The following is a 22425-nucleotide window of genomic DNA, read 5'->3' as shown; positions in this document are numbered from 1 at the left end:
TCCCACATACCCATTCTCCACGGTCATTTCAATCCGTTCATCCAGAACAAGCAAACGCCAGCAGAAGAAACGCAGCATTTTCCTTTGTGCTTGGAACCACAGCATGACGAGCTATGACCCATCCTGGCTGCCACGGGCACATTAGCGCTGCTCCTTCTGCCTTGGGGGCCCAAAGATTTGAGGGATGAGACAACTCCATCACTGCCTGCCACCCCAGCAGGACACCGCCAGCATGCCACTGGAGCCTGGGAATGAACAGGTCCTCCCTCCTCGCCCAGCCAGCTGCCAGCACTTCTCCTTCCTCCATCCCCATCTCTGGGGCTGCTCTCCCAGCCTCCTGCTTCCAACAGGCACGCAGCAGACAGGAGCGAAGCGCCCTGTGGCCGCAGCTCCCCCTCAAGCACAGCCCTTCCCACGCAGCACCCCTTCCCTGGCAGCGCTGCCAGGAAGCGCTCTCACCCCTGAAGGGAAGAAGAGTTTTGGAAAGAAGGCACATTTACTTGAAGCAGGCTCCACATGCAGCAGGAGCTGCATCCTTTTTCCACAAGAGCCAGTCATTAAAACCACCTGGGCCTGAATGCCAGACTCTGCTCGCTTGCATTTTATGAAGCAGTCGTGGCAGCTCCTCATTTGCTGCTCCGTGCAAACGCTAGCAATTACAGCTCACACAGACAAGAAATGTAGGTAACCTGGGCCTAATTAGAGCTGAAAAGATTTAAAGACAAATATTTTCCTTAGAGAAAACCCATCTGAAACAATACTTCAGACACTTGCTTGGACAGGTCCTTTGTGCTAAAGCGAGTTATCCACATTACACTGTGCTGGAAACCCTTAAGGAGAGGGAAGGAATCAAGAGCTCAGAGCAAGCTTTAATTCCAAGTACACCACTGATGTCTATATTCCTGTGATCCCTTGACACATTTCTATAACCAGCCAGCTGGGACTGCAGCCAGGCCAGTAACACTATTTTACTTTCAGACTACAGGAAAAGCTATTTGCGCGTTCAGCCCTCTACCATAGATCAGCAACACTAATAATTATCATTGCGTTATATGTAACACTGAATTAGAGCTCAGACAAACTAGCTTTTCAAAGAAGATGCTTTCATTAAACCATAATGCAGCGAGTTTGAAACCAAGTAAAATGCTGTCACCTGTCTCATTTGGGTCGACTTTTACTGTTCTGTATAGTCAGTCCATTGTCTTTTACAGTAATAGGTGGTGATATTTTAATCATCTTTGATCACTTTTTTTTTTTGTGAAAACAGACAAAAATAAGGAGTGCATGGTGCCATGTCATCCTGTCCCCTCTCATACCACTCACACTGATTCCAGAGCTGTGAATTCCTTGGCTGATGGCAGAAATCTTGTAACTCCATCAGAATCAGCGGCATAATGTGAGTTAGCGTGCTTCAACATTTGGCTCGGTAAAGATTTATCTACCGTACAAAAATGTGGTCCCGGATAGCAATTTGCTTCCTCCAGCTAAATTAAAAATCCAAAGTTAAATTTGTTTAAAACATTAAAACAGAAAATCTATTTTCTTCTTGAACAGACCCCATGTGGAAACTTTAGAAGTCTGAATCTTCATAAGCAGATTAACTTTGGCATCTCCCACCATGAAGCTAGAATATTTAAATCTAAAAATAGCATGCTAAAGCTGTTTTAAGTTGGATAATTCAGCTGGAGGTGGCTCTCATTTCATCTAGCTCTACCTAATTTGCTACAGCTAAAACCTATTTGATACATGCTGAGCAAAAGGGACAAGCAGTGTCCCCTTGTCTGTAGCTTAAAGCCCCACATTAAATCTTGCAAGTCATTGCACATATCCTATCCTATATTTAAAAAGTCACATTTGACCAAGCTGTCACTAATCACACATCCGCACAACTCAATCAATTGGTAGAGTGATTATATTAGCAGCTTTCTATAGCAGCATGCAAATCTTTTTGCCCTAGTTCAGCTTCTTTCCAACAAAGCCAAGGCAGTTTAGAGCAGAAAGGTGACGAGCTGATGCTCATCTGTCAGATGAGACAAACATGGGAGATGCCTCTTCTTTTTGTTTTCGTACTCGAAGATCAAGGAGAATGTACATCGGTATGGGGAGGTTGTTGTTTAATTATACAATAGCTGTGGAGAGAGAATCTCTTTGAAGTGCTTTAACTTCTGTGCCACTTTCTCAAGTGAAAAAGGAAAAAAGATCCTCATCACTTTGACTGCTACCAGCTTAGATCTGGGGGAGGAGACATGGGGGTAGAATGTCACATCGAGGAAGATATATATTCAAATTCATTAATAAATGTAAACACATCATTAGATTAACTAGTAGGGTAGTTTCCTGACAGCCTGGCTGTCAGTTTAAAAAAAAAAAAATCACAGAAAAACAAACAAACAGCCCCTAAAATGCTAGGATTATGTGGAGCTTGATGTTGTTTTCATTTGAGTGGGTGAGAATCCTTCCATCAACTTAAGGCAGCAGGAGCTAGCCCTGGGCTGTTTTCCACAATCCCTTCTATTAGTAGAAATTAACTGTTTCCTACTTTATTCAGCTTATGCATAAATAGAAACTAACTTTTAGCCACAGAGCAATTCCTGCTTCCCTCTCCAGGGCTGGGACCTGAAGTTCTTTTGTGAGGGATTTCTTGTTTTCAGGGAGGCTATTCTGGACTGGGGCAGGTAGCTATGCTGTCCTGCTAGCCACGAAGATTTTCTTTTCAGCTATGGAAATACTTAGGAGTAGTTGGGAAGAAGGAAAATCCCACAAGTGTCTTGAACTGATCATCAGTGACAAAAAAAAAAAATACGTTTTAGATAGGTCAATTTCTTGAATGTGGGAAGACAGATCACACTAACCATTTTCGCCTTTTGCTGAAATCCTTTAGTAATGTGCATTCTCAGTGGGAAAACTATACACTTTAAAACAAATCTTTAGAAAAGATGGAAAATCTAGGGCAAGAACATGAACAAGGAATAGAATGAGCTCCACTCTTTCTGTTATTTACTGTGGGATTGAAGATCTCCAGTTGTGAATTTCTCCATTCAAAAACTCGTATTTTTCAGATGTAAGGATGGCTGAACTTACTGAAAAATATGGAAAATATGGACTGGTAACATAAGCAGTGAAACCATTGCCAATTCAATTACACAGCTGATTAGTACCCAGTAAAGCAGAGGGAAAAAGGAAAGATTATAATTTAAGCACAACATGTGAGAGGACATAAGAACTGATACCTTTTCTTGAGGTCTCCAGATCTAATAAAATAATCTTCAGCTATTGCCTACAGAATTTTGCCCTTTCCATGACAAATACTTATTTGATATTATATACAAGATAAATACTTTTAAATGAAATGCTGCTTTTAAATTAAATGTTGCTTAAAGACAGAAAGCATTTTATTAAATAGTATATCATTTATATGTGCCATAAGACACACATGGTTTGATTATCATAGCAATAACTTACATTTATCCGTGTACTTGCAAATACTCCCCAGGGACCAATAAAAGGGCATATGGCATAATGGCATCTCTTTAACTGTCATCATTGCTAGTGGTACATATTAAACTTTTCAAGGTGAACAGAGGGCTTGTAAAAGAGAGATGAGCCCTTTAATACAGATGTTTGGGTTATTTTGTTTCACTGCACTACAATAGGTGGCACATCATTCATTGTTTTACACTCAGGGTGCAGCTGTAGGAAGCACTAGTTTTGGCATCCTATCCTAACTTTCACCATAGCAGGTCAGAGGCATCCAGGCCTTCTGAGCAAGTTATCCAAACTCTCCTCTCAGCATCGCAAATGCTGTATAGAAACAGAGACACTGGCTGAGGAACGCAACCGCAACAACGTCACACATCTCACGGGAATTCTGCACTGTGATTTCTCTGTTTTCATTCTGACACCCAAATAAAATCTCAAATAGTCACTGCCTCAGATCTTCTCGCGAGCTATACTTAGTGACCAGGCTTTCAGAAATGCCACTCTACTGTGACGCATGAGGCTGCTTTTAATCTTCCTTACAGCTTCTGGATGGTGCAGTTGTACAAATATCAGACAATCTTAATATTTATGGCATTCCAAACAGATAATTAGGATGCATGTGTTTTTCTCAGCAAGAAGATGCATATTAGTAACTTCAAGGCTCTGCCATGTGTACGTGTGTCTATACACAAGAGATGGGGTCTGCTCATCACTCCAGATGTATGCTGTGCAAGATGTCTGATGCCCACAATAAAGAGAGCTGACATTAAATGTATAGCCATTACTAGCAATTTTCTACCACATTCTGCTTCTCCTCACAATAAAGCAATTCAGTATCACTGTTAACAAACACAGGAGGTTTCAAATAACTGAAAATGGTCTGTTGTCTCAAAATCTATACCTCAACACCTGTTTAAAAAGTACCTTATCCATCCCTTTTGATAACTCATCTATTTCCTGTAATGAAGAGAAAACTGAAAACTTGTTTCTAGTTGTTTTCCTACAGGTCAAAAGAATTAAGTGGTGCCTGAACTGCAGTATCTCTCAGAATCCCCAGTAAGGAATGATACATCTATTTCAGAAATATTCAGTTATTAAAAACAAGCACTGCAAGACAAAAGTGACCCTTGGGTAACATTTTGCCCACTGGAGTGCCACTTACGACAGGTGAGATCAAGCAGGAGTCTCTCCAACCTTCTTCCTATGGCCAACAGGAGACTCCTCACACTTTAACTTCATGTCTTACTTAAAACGAACTGAGGTTTACTTTACATCAGCTCATTTTCATTAAGATTTTTTGAAACATAATTTCCAAAATTTATACACACACACACTTGTACACTGCTTTCCCCTATTACCTTCTCCCTGCTCCTCACCTCTTCTGCCCCAATACCCTAACTCCCCCAGCTCCCCAGCATGGTAATCAAGTGTATCATAGTTTTCATGGAGATAGAAGCACTAAAGAATCACATGCAAAAATAATTCTGTTGAAGGAAAAAAAGGAGAAGAAAAAAAGAAGGCCAATTTGTCATGAAAAAATTTCCTGGGAAAAAAAGAACTGCACAGAACTGAAAGACACTAGGAGTTTGGATGTACGATTCTTAAGAAGACGTAACTGAACAGTGTCTTTGTGGGCTTCTGCTTGAAGATGTAAGCAGCTACAGACTCAACAGTGCTGCTGTGTTTATGTCAGCAATCACAAAGCGCGACATAAATACTCTTTGTCTCATACAGGAAAGGTATTCCATTTGCTTTGGGAACTGTTCAATGTTATCTGCTACTCTCCTACTTAAAAGTTGCATACAATAAGAAAACAGAACCCAATGCCATGATCACATACTAAGAATAACAAACACAAAACTCATGGGTACTCTATAGGCTGAAATTTGTTTGCACAAATTATTCAGTGAGCACTTATGAATAATGAATACATTGTGGAAATCAGGATCAGTTTATGAATGATTTATGAACTGAAATATGGGCTGAATTTGTCAGATAACCTTATTTTCCACAAGTCACTCAACCATCTCTTACATTAAATGGTACCAACTGGTTTCCAAATAGCCCTACCTGCAAAATACCATCTTTGCTTTCTGTGGCATGAGAAGAGCTTTTTAAACCAAACTTCTGGATACCTTCCACATTATTGTCTGTGAAAGTTTTTCCTCAAAAAACAATTATCCAGAACCAATACTAATGCCTCCTCCCCCCAGGTTAATTAGCAAAGACTATATAACATGACAGTTTGGCACCTACCCTATCAAACGCACGTCTCCAAAGAGCACATGGGTGGCAGCTATCTATCACAGAATACTTTATAGACTAGGAGTAGTCCTGCCAATCACAGTGCCTTTAAAGCAATTCATTATTTTTGAGTGAGCTGGCTGTGAGTCTGGAAGAGAAAGAATAACTAAAACAATCACAACTAGGGAATTAATATGACCAGAAATGTAAAATATTTAATTTTGAAATATTTTTAAATGCTTAGGAAATTAACTCAAACTTGACAGCTTGTAACATAGGCTCATTTCTTGAAGAGTTTGCTCTACAGTCAGTTTAGCCAAAGAATCTGAAAGAAACTTATCAGTATATACAAAAGGTTCCTTCCACATGGTATGTAATGCTGGTACACAGGAACTGTTCTACTGGATCAGACCCAAAGCCTAGCTAGCCTACTCTCTTTGATGGCACCCAGTGTTTACAGAAAGCTGTAAAAAATCTGCAGTAAGAAGGAAGGTCCCTGTCATGCTCATAAACATCAGAAGCACAAGCTGCTCCTCTTGGCCCAGTTTCTCCTTGGTGCCAGAGGCATATGGAAGGTGTTATCACTGCATCCCTCTGGACCCAGGCACTGCTTATCTCTGGGCCTCCCACAGCAGCCACGAGGCAGAGCGAGCCTCCTCTTAGTGCCCCCCTTTCCTCAGCATCCCCACAGAGCAAGGAAAAACTTGGCTGAGGGTGAGTCAGGGAACATCCTTTCAAAAAGCATCGCGATTTTACAAGTAATGCCTCTAATGTACAGACAGCAGCAGGTTTAACACACCATTACTGTCAAATGGCGTGTGGGGTCTACTGCCTTCATTTTATGCTCATGATTTGCTGAGTGCACACCAGGATGCAGAGAGCCTGAGCCTGCTAGCCATCGCACGCGATGTCAGCAGCCGCCGGGATTGTTCCTTCACAGCCTGTCACACCTTCAAAGAAAGGGGACATGAAACAGCTGGCGGATGCAGCAGCTTAAGAAGGAGCAACTTCTCAGGTGGGATTTCATCTCCCTTGGGGTGGAACAACTCCACACGGTGGAAAGCCACTAATGATCACGCAGCGCAGAGATGAGAAAGGCAACCTGATAGTACTGTATTTGTTGCTTGCTTATGCAATTGTAAGGAAGGATTGCTGCAGAATTGCAAAAAGACCTGGAGTGCTCGTGACCTTTTGTTTTGCTTACTGCAATCCCTGACAGTTTCAGCAGCATGATGGTTCGCAGCAAACAGCACAAACTGAACTTCTTATTTGAAGTACTAATGAATAATGAATAGGAGCTGAATCAGAACCCCCACATCAGCATTCTTACTTTAATAGTGCCAAAATGCAACAGGCTACTCACAAATAAACTGTACCAGATGAGGAAAAAATAGCGCTTCCCCAATGATTTATTGCAAACAAAATTCAGGAACAAGTTCGTATTGTTTACACTGATTAGTCTTTGTATGCATACAGATTGCTTGATGCTGGAGTTTTCAGTGCATAAGCCTATGCAGCTGGCATCAAGTTTCCTGGAGAGGAAATCCTTGTGAAAAATCATACTTCCCACTGAAAACAGTCTATACTGGCACTTAAGATCACATTAACTAAATAATTTAGGAAACCATTTTTTCTCAGATCTCCTTTTGACACTGATCTACTGTTGGTTGGGTGCTTTTTGTCCCATTGCTATCAACAGTCCCTTTGGGAGGCACAGCCCAGGGGCCAACACCACTCTGTCCTACACGGTCTGCAGGACCAGAGCAGGAGGCAGCTCTGGAAGAGGTAGCAAAGCCCAGGCTGAACAGGCAATGAGACAAAACTCAAGCAGACTACGAGGTTATTTCCAGCTAAATCTGGTGCTCTTGGGCCTCCTACAAACACCTTCAGGAGGCTGGAGACACACAACTGCTTCTTTACAAGACCCCAGATGAGAAAACAGAGCGTGTTAGCCAGCTCACAGAACAACCTTTGGCAACGACCTGTTAGTGCAGGGAAGTTTAGCTGTGTGCTTGCATCCATGGGATCTACAGCAAAAAGCAGGTTATAGTTGGGTAAGACTAATAGCAAGAGTGCTGAAAGGCACTTGGAGGTGGCTCCAGCATGGGGTTAACAGAGAACAAAACACCAGAGAATCCAGATTTGTACTGTGGCTGACAGCCCACGCTGCCATATTGCCATTCCCTACACTGGCTAGCTGCAAGCTAATGCAGCTGCACCAACTTCTCACATTTTTTCCTCTGTAGCTTTGCACACCAAACCTTAAAGCTTTCACAACTCCTTTTCATCAAATATGTTAAGTAAATATTAGAGTTAATCCATAACAAATGTTGCAGGCTGTTGTCAGGAACCACATTCAAATACCCCTCATATTCAAATTCCCACTTCAAATAGGCATTACAGATACATACTTCTCAGCACCCATGGTTTTATTTACCTTTTTTTTTTTTAAAGAGAAAGGCTACTTTTAAGATTAAGCTCAATTCATTTCTTAATGCTTGATCAGCTAATAAGACACGTTTGTTTGAAAAAGAATACATGACTGGATCTCATGTTTTCATCTATACTCAAGTGAGACCCACAGGCTCCAAGTGGGATCAGAGCATGCCATAAATGCCTGAGCCTCCACAGGATCAAAAATGCTCACATTAGGGTACGTTTCATTATTTCACATGCACACACTCAGAGAAAGATGATAGGGACTGTGAAGAGTGATTTGCCTCATTTTCAGCAGAAAGTATTGCAGAGACCAATGAAGAGGGAGCAGTGAAAACAAAATAACTGCAAAGCTTGAGGTGAGGCAATCGGAGAAGATGAATCATCTGAAGAATCTTGCCACTGCTTGTTAAACAAATTATTCATCGAATTAGTTCTGCTGATGTTTGACTAGTTCTAATAAATATCCCAAGCTAAAACAAAACAAAACAAGAACAACGACAAAACCCATGCAATTATAAGCCAGTTAGAGTAGACATTTTTATACCCCACGGACTACACAACCACAACTAACAACCAAAATGAAGGCATGTCTGAGGACACAAACAATCACTTTTGATCAAACAACCAGAAATTTTTCTTAGTTCGAAGTAAAAACGATTAATGCTTTGATTTCACGGAGAAGGAGAGAAGGTGAGCAGGCATTATCCTTCTTTCTCATCTTTCTCTACCATTTCATACACTTCCACGCTCAAGTGCCACCCACATTAGCTTTCTTAAGCCTAAATGTAGCCTTTTAAATAAAAGCTCTGGTAAGCCTGCACCATACTGGGACTTGAGTCCCCTTGCAAGTTCCAACACTGAATTACTTACAGCCATACAGCAAACTTTCAGGCAATCCTGCTCATCCAGGTACCTTCTGCTACAACATTAATACCTGAGTCATATGGGTGGAGGCATTTACAATGGGATATGGTGCAAAAACTAAACCTGAAAATGTCTGAATCTGAGCACCATCTGCTCTTGAATGCAGCTGTGCTGTTTGACAAGCCAAGAGATGCCCCACTTGAAAACAACAAAAAGTAAATTTTTTATAGCATAAAAGCTTGCAGTCACCAGAATTGCAACTCTCAACATATACAAAGCTATCAAAATAATCATCAATTCACAGGGACATTGCAGCAAAGAGCAGGCAGCAGAAATTTGCCCTGTTTTGACCTTTACAGGTGGAGTCTAAAATTTGCAGTCCAAGCTGGAGGTCTGGGAAGTACTGACGCTGCCCAAGAGCAGCCTGGCTAGGAAATAGCTGTCAGTAGCAAGCAAGCACCTCAGTTTTCTTCACGTGGATATCTGCTCTCCTGCTTTGATCTACGTGACCAACAAATAGAAAAAAATAAAGTCAACTATGCAAATAATAACAGCAATATTAATAATCTTGGACTTAAGCAAGGGGAAAGGGGCAAAGCATATAGAATAAAATGTTTTAAGTGGAAAAAAGAGTTCAGTTTGCTCTTCTGATGAAATTAAGAAGCCCTTCTTCAATGTACAGCGTAGTGCTATAATTTGCTGAAGAAAGATTACATCTTAATAAGCCTAAATTATTCTTTATATATTACTTTTCTGTGGTCATTTTGTGCAGATGTTACCTTCTCTTTCTTTGCTGAAAGCTAACGGAAGATTTTCCATATTCTTGAGATGAAAAAGGGAGAGTGGGCTTCCAGTTCCCAAACCAAGAAATGGAAAGGGTGAGTTGTGAGTCCAAGAACTAACAGTAACTAATTAAACCACTCTGTCCCTTATGCCCTAGCTGAAAATAATTGAGAAATTCAGTTCCTCTGATGGCTTTCTTTGTTCTCCTATCTCTGCTTCAATTACTCTGGTGGTGGAAGGTTTCTTTCCGCAAGGCTGATAACAAGTAGGACAAAAACAGTAGCACTCTGAATCACTGATGGTTCATAAAGCTCATTGAAATAATCATGGCTCAACTAGTGTAGGCCTTCATGCAATCTTAGCCCATTAGGTGTGTGCTAATTCAGGCCTTCTCCACAGCCTCTAGACTTCTGTTTCGGATTAATCTAAATACTGCTGCTCTGTCCTCCCTCATGCACTTCAGTGAAACAATCACATTTCCTTATCACCAGCGTGGAAAACAGCAAATCCCCACACAGGACAGAACAAGCATCAAAGGCATCTTGCAGATTAACAGCTGTGCCACCTTCCAGGGAGAGGGGATACAGGTGATGGTTTCAAACAAGCAGAATTAATGTTTTCAATATTCCCATTGTACCTCCTAAGTATTGCTCAGACATCTGTGCCAGAGGCTTACCTGGAACCTTCTGACAGCAGACGCACCGCCGTGTAACGCTGGCTTAGCCTCCTGCTGTCCCCTTGCCTCTCTCCTTTCTGGCTCAGGCAGCAGGAGATACCACAACACTGGCTGTATACAGAGCAGCTGCTGCATAAGCATGCTTTCTACCTGAAATCCAGTGCTGAGAGGCCGGTGGTGGCTCTGCCCAGTAAAACTTGATGTACTCAAAGGAGTGACAGGAGGCACAGTGAGAACAAAGGTTCAGGCTCAGGCAAGCATCTCTCTGGACCACGTGTAATCAGACCACAAGCCATAGAAACACTCAACACGAGTTTGTGCAACCTTGTGAAACCAAACAAAAACAAGTACCAAAAAAGGACCAAAAAGCATCTAGAACATTGAAGGCACTCAAGTACATTGACAGCTATTTCCATCAAATGCTTCTTACTCTGTCCTAATACAAAATACAACTGAATATATGAAGGAAGTTAAATGATATAGAAAAGTAAAGGGGAAATATTATTCAGAAAATGAACTACATGCCATTTGGACATGGCATTGACCACACAGTAGGAGGTTTAGCATGACAACATGTAAAGCACTAGGGGACGCTGGAAGAAAACGTTATTTAAATTATGCATTATCTCACAAACTAAACTACAGTAGTGAACACAATACTGCTAATCATGCACGGAATGATGATTTGCATTTCTTTAATTAATGCAGACATAAGCCATCATACACTCCATCAAATTGTTTAGGGTCACTTTTGCAAATGAATATGAATTAAAATGGCTGGTCTTTCTAATAAAATTATAAAAGGCAGGATTATCACTAACATCTCAAAGACAGAAAACATGAAGGGAAAGACCCTTTGAAACAGCCACTCCAGGAATTTCAGTATCAAAGACATTTAGCTCCCTTTTCAGATTTTACTTGTATCATTTCCATATTGTAAGATTAAGGCAAAGAGTAGGTGATTATAGAGAGCAAACTGAAAATTGCGTAGGAAAAGCTGTGTGCTAAAGAAACAGCAAAGGTACACATACCATCATCGTATTCAGTGTCAACAACATCACTGGAGTGTTTATCCCAGTCTTTTACAAAGCACTGTATAATATGAGGTCTACAATAAATATACAGTTCTGATGACCTTGTCATTAAAGAAAGACACACAAAAAAGCTTTTCCTGCCCCTCATTTGCATGAAAGGGGCAAAAAAAAAAAAAAAAGGTTGAAAATAACCAACCTCACTTTATGCTTTTTGTCATTGCATTTTATTTGTTCTCAGCGAACACCCTGAAGTAATTCTGCATATGAAAAAAGTAAAAAGCTAGGAAAATCAGAACCAAATCTGAAACTTTTTCCGTTTGAACAGAAGTCTTTTCCATTTTGACAGTTGTACATCTAAAATTTGAAACAGGTAAAGGAATACTATTGAAAGGACATCTTTTTTTCCTGACTACATGTTTATGATAGAGTATAAAAATTCATCTTAGAAAAAAATAAATAAAAAGTAGCAGCAAAGCCCTTCATGGAATTGCATTTCCTTTCCTTTAAGGTTTTCTGCACCTGACCACAGTACCTGGGCGGTGTTGCAGGGACAACCCCACTACTTTTCTTAACCCCACTCCTTTTCTTAAGACAGCATGCCTTGTCTATGCATCAGCTGTACGTTGGAGCAAACAGCAGATCACTGGGTCCCCAAAGAAGCAACCGCCAGGAAGTCCCTCCCGAGCTCCTGTGGCCTAGCAGAGCTTTCCAGAGCAGCCAGCAGGTGTCCTTTTTAATAGGACAACTGGGACTTAATCCTTTGGCTATCCATACGGAGTCCCACTGCTGTTGCTGCCAGCAGAAGGGTGACTGTATGTGAAAGAAGCCAATGTGCCTGCAGCTCTCTTGTTTCTGATGCAGTCTTCAAAAGATGCCTTTACTCAGAACTTAACCAAGACTCCTTTTGCAGCCACAAGGATCAGAGAATGTGTGAGATGGACGCTCATGGGCTCATACAAATGCTTTTCATTACATCTCTAAAAACTCTGGTGTGCTTCCCTTAAGGAGTGTGTACAAGGCAAGAGGTTACCTCTATCTACAAAAAAAATTGTTGTTTTGGGACAACTTTCTGGTGATCTGTATTTTGTCCATGCTAGAGCTTCATGAAAACATTTTTCTTCTATTCTGATGAACTTCAGCGAGTGGATGGACTCAAAGCCTCTGCTGGACAAGTTGATAAGGCCAGAGATGACTGAAGTCTTGAACAATGCCCTGCTCCAGCCTTCCCAGAGCAATGCCCCCAAAACCATGATGTGTATGGACATATTTCATCTACTGACCGAATGCCAACTCAGGTTTCAGCTTACTACGAGGCTGGTCAGAAGCACTTCAGTACTGTAGTGAGTTCTTCAGTTTTACAACTATTGTTTCATACTAATGAGAATAAAAATTCATTTTTTAACTAAATAAAAAACAGTGGAAGGTGTTACCATTCTGAAAACAGAGGAAGAAACCTCTGCTGCTCTTTGCACTGTCTGTACCTCATTTATTAGATGCATGCCCTTAAAACCAAGCAAATGAATAGCTTAGGATGGCATAAATCTTACACTGCCTACATAATAGCCACAGTGACACAGAGAAATGTAAGCTTCACTGTGGCACCAACTTACTTTGCACGCAAAATAAATCGCACTACTTATCTCAAAGTGCGAGCGCAACACAAAGCATTTTAGAAAAAAGTGAGTCAATGACTCATGCTGGTCAACCTTAAATTAACATCAGCATACATCAGTAACCTTATCATAACACAGGAATGCTGAACATTGCTACTATTAAAGTAAGACTACCATTTTCAAGAAAGCGTAGCTGGAAGTCCTTTACTAGAAAAATTGTACGGTTTATACATTTCACGTGTTTGCATTTTCTGTATCATCAGTTAAAATATATGCAACAAGAATATGCAGATTTGGGGATGGAGAGGGAAATGAAAATAACTGATATACATTTAGAAAAAAACTCACAGGTCACAGTTAAAGCTCTTGTGTCATTTTCAAATGCCCTTTTAAAAAAGCATTTGATAAGAAAATGCATTTTGGCTTATTTTGTGTATGCCTTAGAATTCAGGCAGTCCACAGCTCTCGCCCTGCTAAGTGTTTGGGAATGGTAAACAAGTTGGCAGATAATTGCATGCTGTCTCTTAGCAACCAGAACTGTCTTGCAATGAAGTTACTGGGCCTTTTTTTCTGATATATTCTGGTAATGACACGATTTCCACAAATTTTAGACCCAGTCAGGCAAACCCCTTTCATATATTATCTCCTGGATGAGCCCATCATTAAGCGACAGTAGAGACCTGCTAGGGAAAGCTACCGCTTCGTTTGCAATCTCTTGGGAAGACAATTCACAATAAACATACACCGAGGACAAACAAATGAGTAAGTAGGAAGAGGCTAGTCAAAATATTTTGTCATGAGCCTAAATAGCCTTTTCCATGGCTGTAGCTGCAACGAAATACAATATAGAAACCTGTGGTGGTGTACATAATCCTTGAGATAGCAAAACTTCCAATTGCTTAACTGCAAAAATGAAACTCATATTCTGGAATAGAGGAGAGGCTTAGGCCAGTTTTCCAGAAAAGCTCCGATTTTGGCGACTTCTTTTGCAAATGCAGTCCTGCTTTCAGGCACAAAGGAATTTTGAAAAGCCTGCTCTTTGCACACAGAAGGGGAAACGCTGCTGTCACTACTTCACCCTGCCGATCTAGGACTACATAGTGCTCGTAGACAGCTGAGAGTGGCTGCCAAAATCTTTACTACGTTTCATTGGAGCGGGCAGGGCCTTTGTTTAGTGCCTTCCTGGGAAATCCATGATCTTTAGGTTCTATTTCCCTCTACAGTACCACAGCAGGTATTAATAAAGTAGCACAAGAATGTTTAAAGAGATCAATAGTGCCATAAAATACAATTAAAACTGCAACTTAAAATAGCTTACCCTGCCAAAAGACTTACTGCATCACATTTTAAAACGTCTCCCTACTCAATGCTGATTTTGCATTACAGCCCGTGTGTGCTGGCTGGCAGAGATGCGTGGATGCACACTTCAGAAGAGAGCACCCTTCTCATCCGTGTCCCTCAATGAACATAATGCTGCTTCTCTGCTCAATGGTCAATTTGCGCACAAGTACCTCTCTAAATTAATTCTCAGAGCAGGTTACTGTTCCTTTATTATGGACCATCTCCAAAATGGTAACCAAACTCACTTGAAGCAGAATGCAAGGAACCATTACTCTCTCACTGCCTGGTGTTAGTTACACATGTTTGCACCCTGACTGGCTACTTCGGAAATGAAGATGAAAATCTGACTGACTGAAACTGGAAATTGAAAATAGATTTTTCTTAAGTTCAAAAGCAACACCATAAATCACTAAAATTATTAATTTCAGCACACAGACTTGAGAGTCTGTCTCTGTAACTCTTGTTAAATTGCAGCTGCACAGCAGACACGGGAGCTAGCAGTCTTTTCACCATGTTTTTCTGTGCAGAGTGTGGTTCTCCATTTTAGTCAGGCACTTGGAGCTGCACCTGGCCTCAGATGAAGTGCTTGCTACAAAACCTCAGGTTCCAACTGAAGAGAAAGAGAAACCATGCCACTTCGGTCAGGGATCTGACAGAGGAAAGGAAAATGGAAGGAGAAAGGGATTCCCTGCAATAGTACACTGTTCCCGTAAGTAGCTCCAGCGGTGCTCTGAGTGCACCAGCGTGCTCCCGTCGGCACCAAGGGCAGCAGAAGAGCTGGTGACACCAGTCCAGCATGCACAGCACCTGCCCTAGAGCAACAGAATCAGGGCAAGATTGCACTTCTGCTGTCCTCCTCTCCTTCAGGACGTTAAGGTGCAGGCAGACATAAGTTGTCAACTCCCGCTGGCTTTAATCCATCCCCACCTCCACTTCTCTTTGCCCACCACAAAAACTAGTCCCTCTGCTGATGCTGCTGCCCCTCAGGTTTGCTCATCACGTGCCTTGGGTGACTTCTCCTAGTCGAGCCAAGTCCTGTCAGGCTGCACCTTGCTGGTGGGGAGCTCGAGATCACTGCCATCTCCATCAGCGCGCCTCTGAGCGGATGCGTGTTAAGTGGCAAGGAAAAGCTCTTCTGGTAAGTGCTTTGGCAACACAACATCAATACTGAGATGGATTAGTCTCCCCATCCCCCCCTACCCTTCTTCTTCACACTCACAATTGTATAGGAGTCCACAGGAGGTAACAGCAGACGATGTGTCCAGAAAAGCAGCATACTGCTTGTCCCACTGCAGAGACCCTTCAATTTTAATTACACTAATCAAAACCTACTATTTTATTTTCTCAAACAGATTTTTCCAAATGAAAGAAAGTGAAATACCTATAGCAGAGTCTTGCCAACTTTCTTGCCTTTTTTTTTTCTTTTTTTTTTTTTTTTTTAAACTCAACACAGAATCAAAGAGGAACTCCAGCAAGATGATGCTAACGAAGAAATTGCTGTGATGCTCAAATACAGTTTCCCTTTAAGAATCTGCCAGGGCTAGAGCAGTCACGTGGCAGACTGGTGTGTGTATGGGTCTGTGCGTGCCTGTTTAATAAGCCATGAAGCTCTTTGGCTGAACTAGCATGTCTGTCATGTGGTATAGGGGTTGCCATGGCAAGTACATATGCAGTTTTTGATCTACTTCAGAGACTTAGCAGAATTCAGATTAACATGCAGGAATATGAGTTCATAGGAAACGCTGTCCTTTGCTTAGCCTAACAGTTCAGATGTGAAACTGAAACAATTTAAAATATCTGCTGGAAAGTTTTAATCAGCATGTCACAAATACCATTTAGCTCAAAACAATAGCCCTTCAACGTGAATCCCATCAGTTGTCTTTGAAAGCAGCTGTGTACTTGTCACATGTTGCAGTGCATGAATTTCTGTACACTTTTCCATTTAAATTCACAGAAAATTGTATTTCTGCTCCAGCCAACAAAACAAGGACAATTATTCCAGTGAAAAAACAAAAGAAATCCTGTGAAAGGTGTCCCTGATACTGAAGTAGAAAAGGTCTTCAGGTTTTAATACCTGGTACCAAAGTTAAGAAGCTTGCTCATACAACAGGCTGATGCACACCTGCATCACACGGACTTCCACGCAGCGAGAGAATACGGCTGAAGCCACTTGCAACTCAAAGCCAGACGTGGAGAGAGAACTGTTTCTGCAGGAGCAGTCAGAGGACTGTTCTGACTGACTGAGGCCAGCTCCAACCAAACACACCGCTCCTGTACTGCTGGAAACCTCGCCATGGTGCCAACAGACCTTCGGCACGCCTTGACCTGAGCTCATCAGTGTTTAGTACATGTTCAGGTGATTTTCATGTGTGCTACTGCTCCAGAGAAAAGATTTCCAAGTCCTGAAATAATTTTTGATGCTACTGAACAAGCTTCAAGCAAAAACATTACAAGGAGTCTAACCATACAGACCGAGTGCCCGAGCCTCTAAGCAATTGAGTAAAGGCAGACAGACCTCAATACAACACAATTTTTTAATAAAAGTTAGCCCTTTGTTTCCTTGCTTTTCATAAAAAGTCCTTGAAAAAGAATAACCTATATTGAAAAGACAATTGATTCTCGGTGTTTCCTTCCAGCAATGAAACCAAATAAAAACTAAATTTGAGTTAAAGCCAAGTGGATTCCTCTCCCCCTCCCACACTGGCTTCCAAACTCTTCCAACAGCCCCATTCATGCCTGTAATTACCACCAACGCATGGCATCAGGAGGTGCAGAGCCTTCCCACCAAGCAGGGAACAAGATGTTGCTTTTGTTCTTTCCCTTTCTTAGAAGATACTGTGTTTGGGTTTTGCAGGTTAATTTTGAATCCTTCTCCTTTTTAACCTTATGCTTCTTACTCCACTTAGATTCTCCGTGTCCCCATATACATCTCACTTCCACTGTGTATCATATCCTTTTCTCCAATAGCAAAAAAAGGAAAAATCTCCATTGCAAATCTCTTGCTGATTTAAACAAACCTGAATACTAAAACATGAAGTGATGCTCTAGGATTTCCTCTCCTCTATTAAAATGGGTTGCATTTATTGTTGATTGATAATCTGATATCCACAAAATTGGACACCTGTATTACTACATTTACAATCAAGAGGTTTCTCCCATAGCAAAGTTGCCGAACAGAGTATATGGATTTTTACTGAAACTGTTTTGAATCTGTTTACAGAAGATGAATATCAAAATCTAGCCACTGAAATACTGGATGCAGTTTCAAGATGCAAATAACAAATTTTGCTGTACAACTGTTTTTTGTTTATTACAAAATTGCTGACATCTCTCAGGTTCATCTCATTACCAGAAATTAGAAAAATGAGATCACTAGTCAGAGCTCCTACTAATGTGATTTTGGTGTTAGCAGTCTAATTTTTTAATTAGCCTCTCTTTGTTTCCTGATTCAGACCTGCACATTGTGGAAGGCTGCAGGATTTTCTGTCAGAGTTACAAAGCTGGGCACAAAACAACTTGTCATGCTCCCCAATACCTCTGTTTCAGCCCTGAGCCTTCTGCAGACAGCAGGAATTTGCTTCTCCATAGCTGCATGCAGAGAAGCAAAACAAACTTTATGTTTAATTATAGAAGATTATTCTCTAGATGGGCTACATTTTTAAACAATCTTTTTTGCAATACTAAAGGACTCAGCAGTTTCCTTTTGTCTTTAAAGATTCAATTAAAAGTATGTTTCAGAAATTAAATTACAGCATGAAATTAGCTAAGGGTATGAAATACTGCATTTGCCCTAGCATTCAGGGAAAGGCTGTACAAAGCAATTCACTTAATGGCTCCTAACATGTGATCTCGACTTAATAACTAAAGTGCCCTCAGCTAGCAGAGGATCTACTGGTGAGATATGCCCTATATAACCTACCAAAAGGAAGAATGGATTAAATGCAGGTATATTTTGTTAATTTATGGTAAGCCCCCTGCAGTCATTCTCATTTTTGATCTTTTAAAACATTACAATTTTGTCACATAACATGCTTGTCAGCAGGAGTATTTCTCTGTGTTTTGGCTGGCTGTGGCCCTCTGTCTTCAAGCGTTCCAGAAGCATCTGCCCGGGTCTATTGGAAGCATTTTTCTCTCCATCTTTTGGAGAGTACTGCTGGATGTAATTCATCACAGCCACCAGGGATACACTTCAGTTTATTCTGTGGTGTACTAATACAGGGAAGGAAATGAGCAGTCCCCTAACTCTTCAGCTGTCCCTTTAGTCACTGGTTGGGTACAATTTCGACTCGTGCTGTGTGCTGCCCTTGCGCACGCACAGCGTTAGTGCTACGGAGGAGTCTAACCCATTTGGGATCCTTGGGTACTGTGCAATAACAAAACAAAAACCAATTCCACTTACGACTGCTGTTCTGGGACCAGAACAGCTCACTTGGTTCATTCGTAGGCTCCCCAGCAGCACCCGAGCCCAGCAGGGCTCCCCCCAGGACTGAGCGGATCCTGCCCTGCGCTGCTGGCACCGCGGTATTGCTAAAGGCCCTGTGCCAAGAACACTTTTCACTTTTTTTTTTTTAAATATATATTTCTAAACTGATTTCACTTAGGATTACAACACAAATTAGAATAGAAAGCCAGAAAAAATAAAGTGAGTCTCAAATTAACTATAAAACCTACAGCTAGTAATGTCTCTGCAATCTATTTCTTCTCTAATCTCTCCTTTCTCCCATTTCATAAAAATCTAATCAGTACAAATGCACATTCCTATTTCATACGCATTTTAGCCACTGATCTAGGTCAATCTGGCAACAAGGTGCCCATCACCTGATGCTTCTGTCACAGAGGTGGTCTGCTGAAATTCTGCATTTTCAAGGGTATACCTAAGAGCCAACTCTCTTCTTTAGGCTAAGAAAATAAAGATTCTGATCAAATTGTCAAGGACCATACCATGTTTATGTTTTCCTGTGAAGGAAAAGGAGTAAATAAGAAGCATATGTAGCCTGTCAGAAGGGTGCTGAGAAAGAGAAGAGGCAAAGTGAACAAATGCCTACCAGCTGGGTGGGGCATGAAATAATCTGTATTATCATTAACAGGAAAATACATACAGGTGTGATTTATGGCCCCAGAAAGAGCAAGGGACTGAGCTGGTTTGCTGAAATAACATGTTTGTCTTCAACTTTATGAACAGCTATTGTTAAACAATAGATTTTCCTGAAGGTACAGAAGGATTCAGTCGTTATACTAGTGCTAGCACAGATCTTTGGTTCTGCTGTATTGTCTGACTGGTGCTCATTACAGACAGTTTTGGCAGAGCTTCCTACATGCATGTGCATGAACATGCTTTGCGCAGGCTGAGGAGTGTGGCTAGCTGCAATTTTACTGCTTATGGGTCACAAGACTACTTTCTGTATGTCTTCGTATCAGTGCTTCAGGCTGTAACATGAATTCTTAATCCAGGTCACAGCCAACGACAGCATTTGTCAGGTGTCACTGAACTTCAGCGTGGAGTACATTGTGGTTACTGGAAGCCTTGAACAAACGAGAACAGATCGATGCTTGCATTCTGCCAGCAGTCCTGGCTAGGCTTGCTAGTGTTACATGACATCAATTGTGCTGTTGTACTGAATGCATTTCTTCATTAATGAACTCCAACCTAGATTAGTTATAAAGACTTTATCTGGGAATGCTTCAAAATAGTCTTGCCTTTTTTTTTTTTTAATCCAGTCTTCACAATAGCAGTTTTTATTTTTTTCTGCCATTGGTAAACACTATGCAATTTCACAGTGTATTTGAAGACATTTTTCAAAGCACATGCAAGCCTCTGACTAGAAATAGCACCACCACCAGAACCCTACAGGCTTATGCAAAACATCTACTTAACAGCTCTACGTGCATTTGTCTTGCTAAGGAGGACTTCTTGGTAAGAGGCAATGCTGGATAATTTTAACTTGAAAGTTAAAATTACAATCACATTCTCTCATTATAGTGTAATAAAGAGATAGTGAGAAAACTAGAAACAAAGTTAGCATAGGAACAAATGGCTGAACTGTACATTATGATCCATCCTCCCCCCAGCACTAGACAACCTTTACAGTCCCTTCCAACCCAAACCATTCCACGATTCTGTGATTCTGTCATCTCCCAGGGGTACACCAACCAGACCTTCTCCGCAATGACTCAGGCTGCTGAAAGCACATGAGACTGTAGGTTGTGTGTGAACATCCGTCCAAATGGAGTTGGACCACGGCCAGCTCACTCATTTACACAGGTGGTCAGACAGCCTGCAATAGCAATAGTGTGGAGCCACTTAGACTGGATCTTCACTAGAAGAGGGCTCTGTAACCCACTTATAAGTCCTTTGGGCTCTCTCTGACCCCATGCTTCTAATTATGCTTTTAAATATAGCAAATGAATCTTGAGCCAAAATGCACCTGCTTATGTAGTGGACCAGTACACGCCTGGGCAATTTGTGAAGTGATGAAGGGGAAGAGATCTCGTACTTCCCCCTGAAAAAGAGTAAAAGGAGTAGGCAGAAGCCCTAAAAACATGGAAGATTTATAGAAAACAACATCAATGTTTAAATACCAAACTGGAGATGATTTTATTTTTATTTATTTTTAAAAACTTTGGATTACCCAGTTGCTATCAGCAACTATGGTAAGTTTTAAATAGCATCTGTTGCGTGACTGTCCTAAAATAAAACTTCTCAGAAGAGCAGCAATAGCAATATAATATAGTTTGCATTGTGTCTGTTGTTTATTTTCTATGGCAATAATACAGGCAACCATATGGATACAAGCATTTGGAAAGGAGGATTTGCTGGCTAGACCACCACATCTGTTTACTTATAAAATACAACCAAAATACATTTGGAGGTCACTGACTGCACAACCATTTTACTTACTCTTGATGAAAAAACTGTCAATGCTACTCTTTCTAAATCAACTCAACTTCAAAAGAGGCTATCATTCTTACAAGAAAAAGGTTATGAAATCATACTAAAATTAGTCTCTATCGTACCTCATCAGACACTTCAACCATAAAGGCGGTATAACAATATTAATTTAATCCAGGATGAAATCAGCATGCAACACATCCAGGAGAAAGAAAACTGAACCAATGCCACATGCATAACTTTCTTGTAACCCATGCCCTTTGATTAAGGGAGCATATACCACCAACTCCATATCCGAAGCCCACATTCATTGAGGGAACTTACATTTGAATTAAAAACAGAACACCAGAAGCAGCCGCACACATACACAAATCCTCCACGCCAAGACAAACCATTAACAACAGGTTCGTAAGCTAGTAACTTACAACATCTCAATGACGTGCTTGAAGGTATTTTAATTGAGCCCCTCACCATGATCAGAAAAAATTATTTTACTTCCTTGACATTTTTCTTGAGGTCTGGCTGTAAGCATATTGTAACCTAGCAAGCATACATTCCAAATTTAGAAATGTCTAGTTCACTATGCAAAATTTCAACTACAGGCAAATGTTCAGAAAAAAAACAAGCAGTATTTTAAACATTATTTTGCCTAAAGTGTTTCTCTGATTTCAATACATTATTGAAATTAAGTTTATTATAAACAGTAAGATCATAATGAAATTATTTTCCTTTGGTTATTTTTATTCTGGTAGAAACTTTTGATGGAAACACATCAACATGACCTCATACTCTAAGTTAACACACATTTTCTCAGCTAAACAGAGCTTTTGGCTGTGAATAGTCCCATACATAGAAGAATTTTTATATTTGCTTGCTGTCGCCCATACTTGATAACACTTAACTTTTAGCCAAAGGACACAACTTATGTCTTGTTTATGAAGAAACCTAAGGACATAATCTACAGAAAACTACAGACAGGCAATACCTGAACTCAATTGCCTCCACAATCTTAAAAAAAAAAAAAAAAGAAAAAGGGAGAGAGAGAGCAAGAGAAAAATATTA

The 22425-nt window shown here is 40.8% G+C and overlaps 1 protein-coding gene across 9 annotated transcripts in view; it reads right to left on the bottom strand.

Annotated features, from left to right (window-relative positions):
- The window catches only part of NYAP2 (neuronal tyrosine-phosphorylated phosphoinositide-3-kinase adaptor 2), a 165912-nt gene that overhangs the window by 101498 nt on the left and 41989 nt on the right, over positions 1-22425 (bottom strand). Inside the window, exon 1 of one of the 9 annotated variants that reach the window (XM_080604059.1) lies at positions 11-22416. The exons of the other annotated variants lie outside the window; for them this stretch is intronic. Within the exon in view, the coding sequence (XP_080460185.1) occupies positions 11-105 (95 nt within the window). The 5' untranslated portion in view covers positions 106-22416. Of the gene's footprint in view, positions 1-10; positions 22417-22425 lie in introns of those variants that run through there. 9 annotated transcript variants of the gene reach the window in all.

This window comes from Anser brachyrhynchus, assembly GCF_964034855.1.
Source record: "Anser brachyrhynchus genome assembly, chromosome: 9".
In the NCBI taxonomy this organism is placed as follows: Eukaryota; Metazoa; Chordata; class Aves; order Anseriformes; family Anatidae; genus Anser; species Anser brachyrhynchus.
The sequence above is the reverse complement of the archived record's forward strand: the minus strand, read 5'-3'. Positions and strand labels throughout refer to the sequence as shown.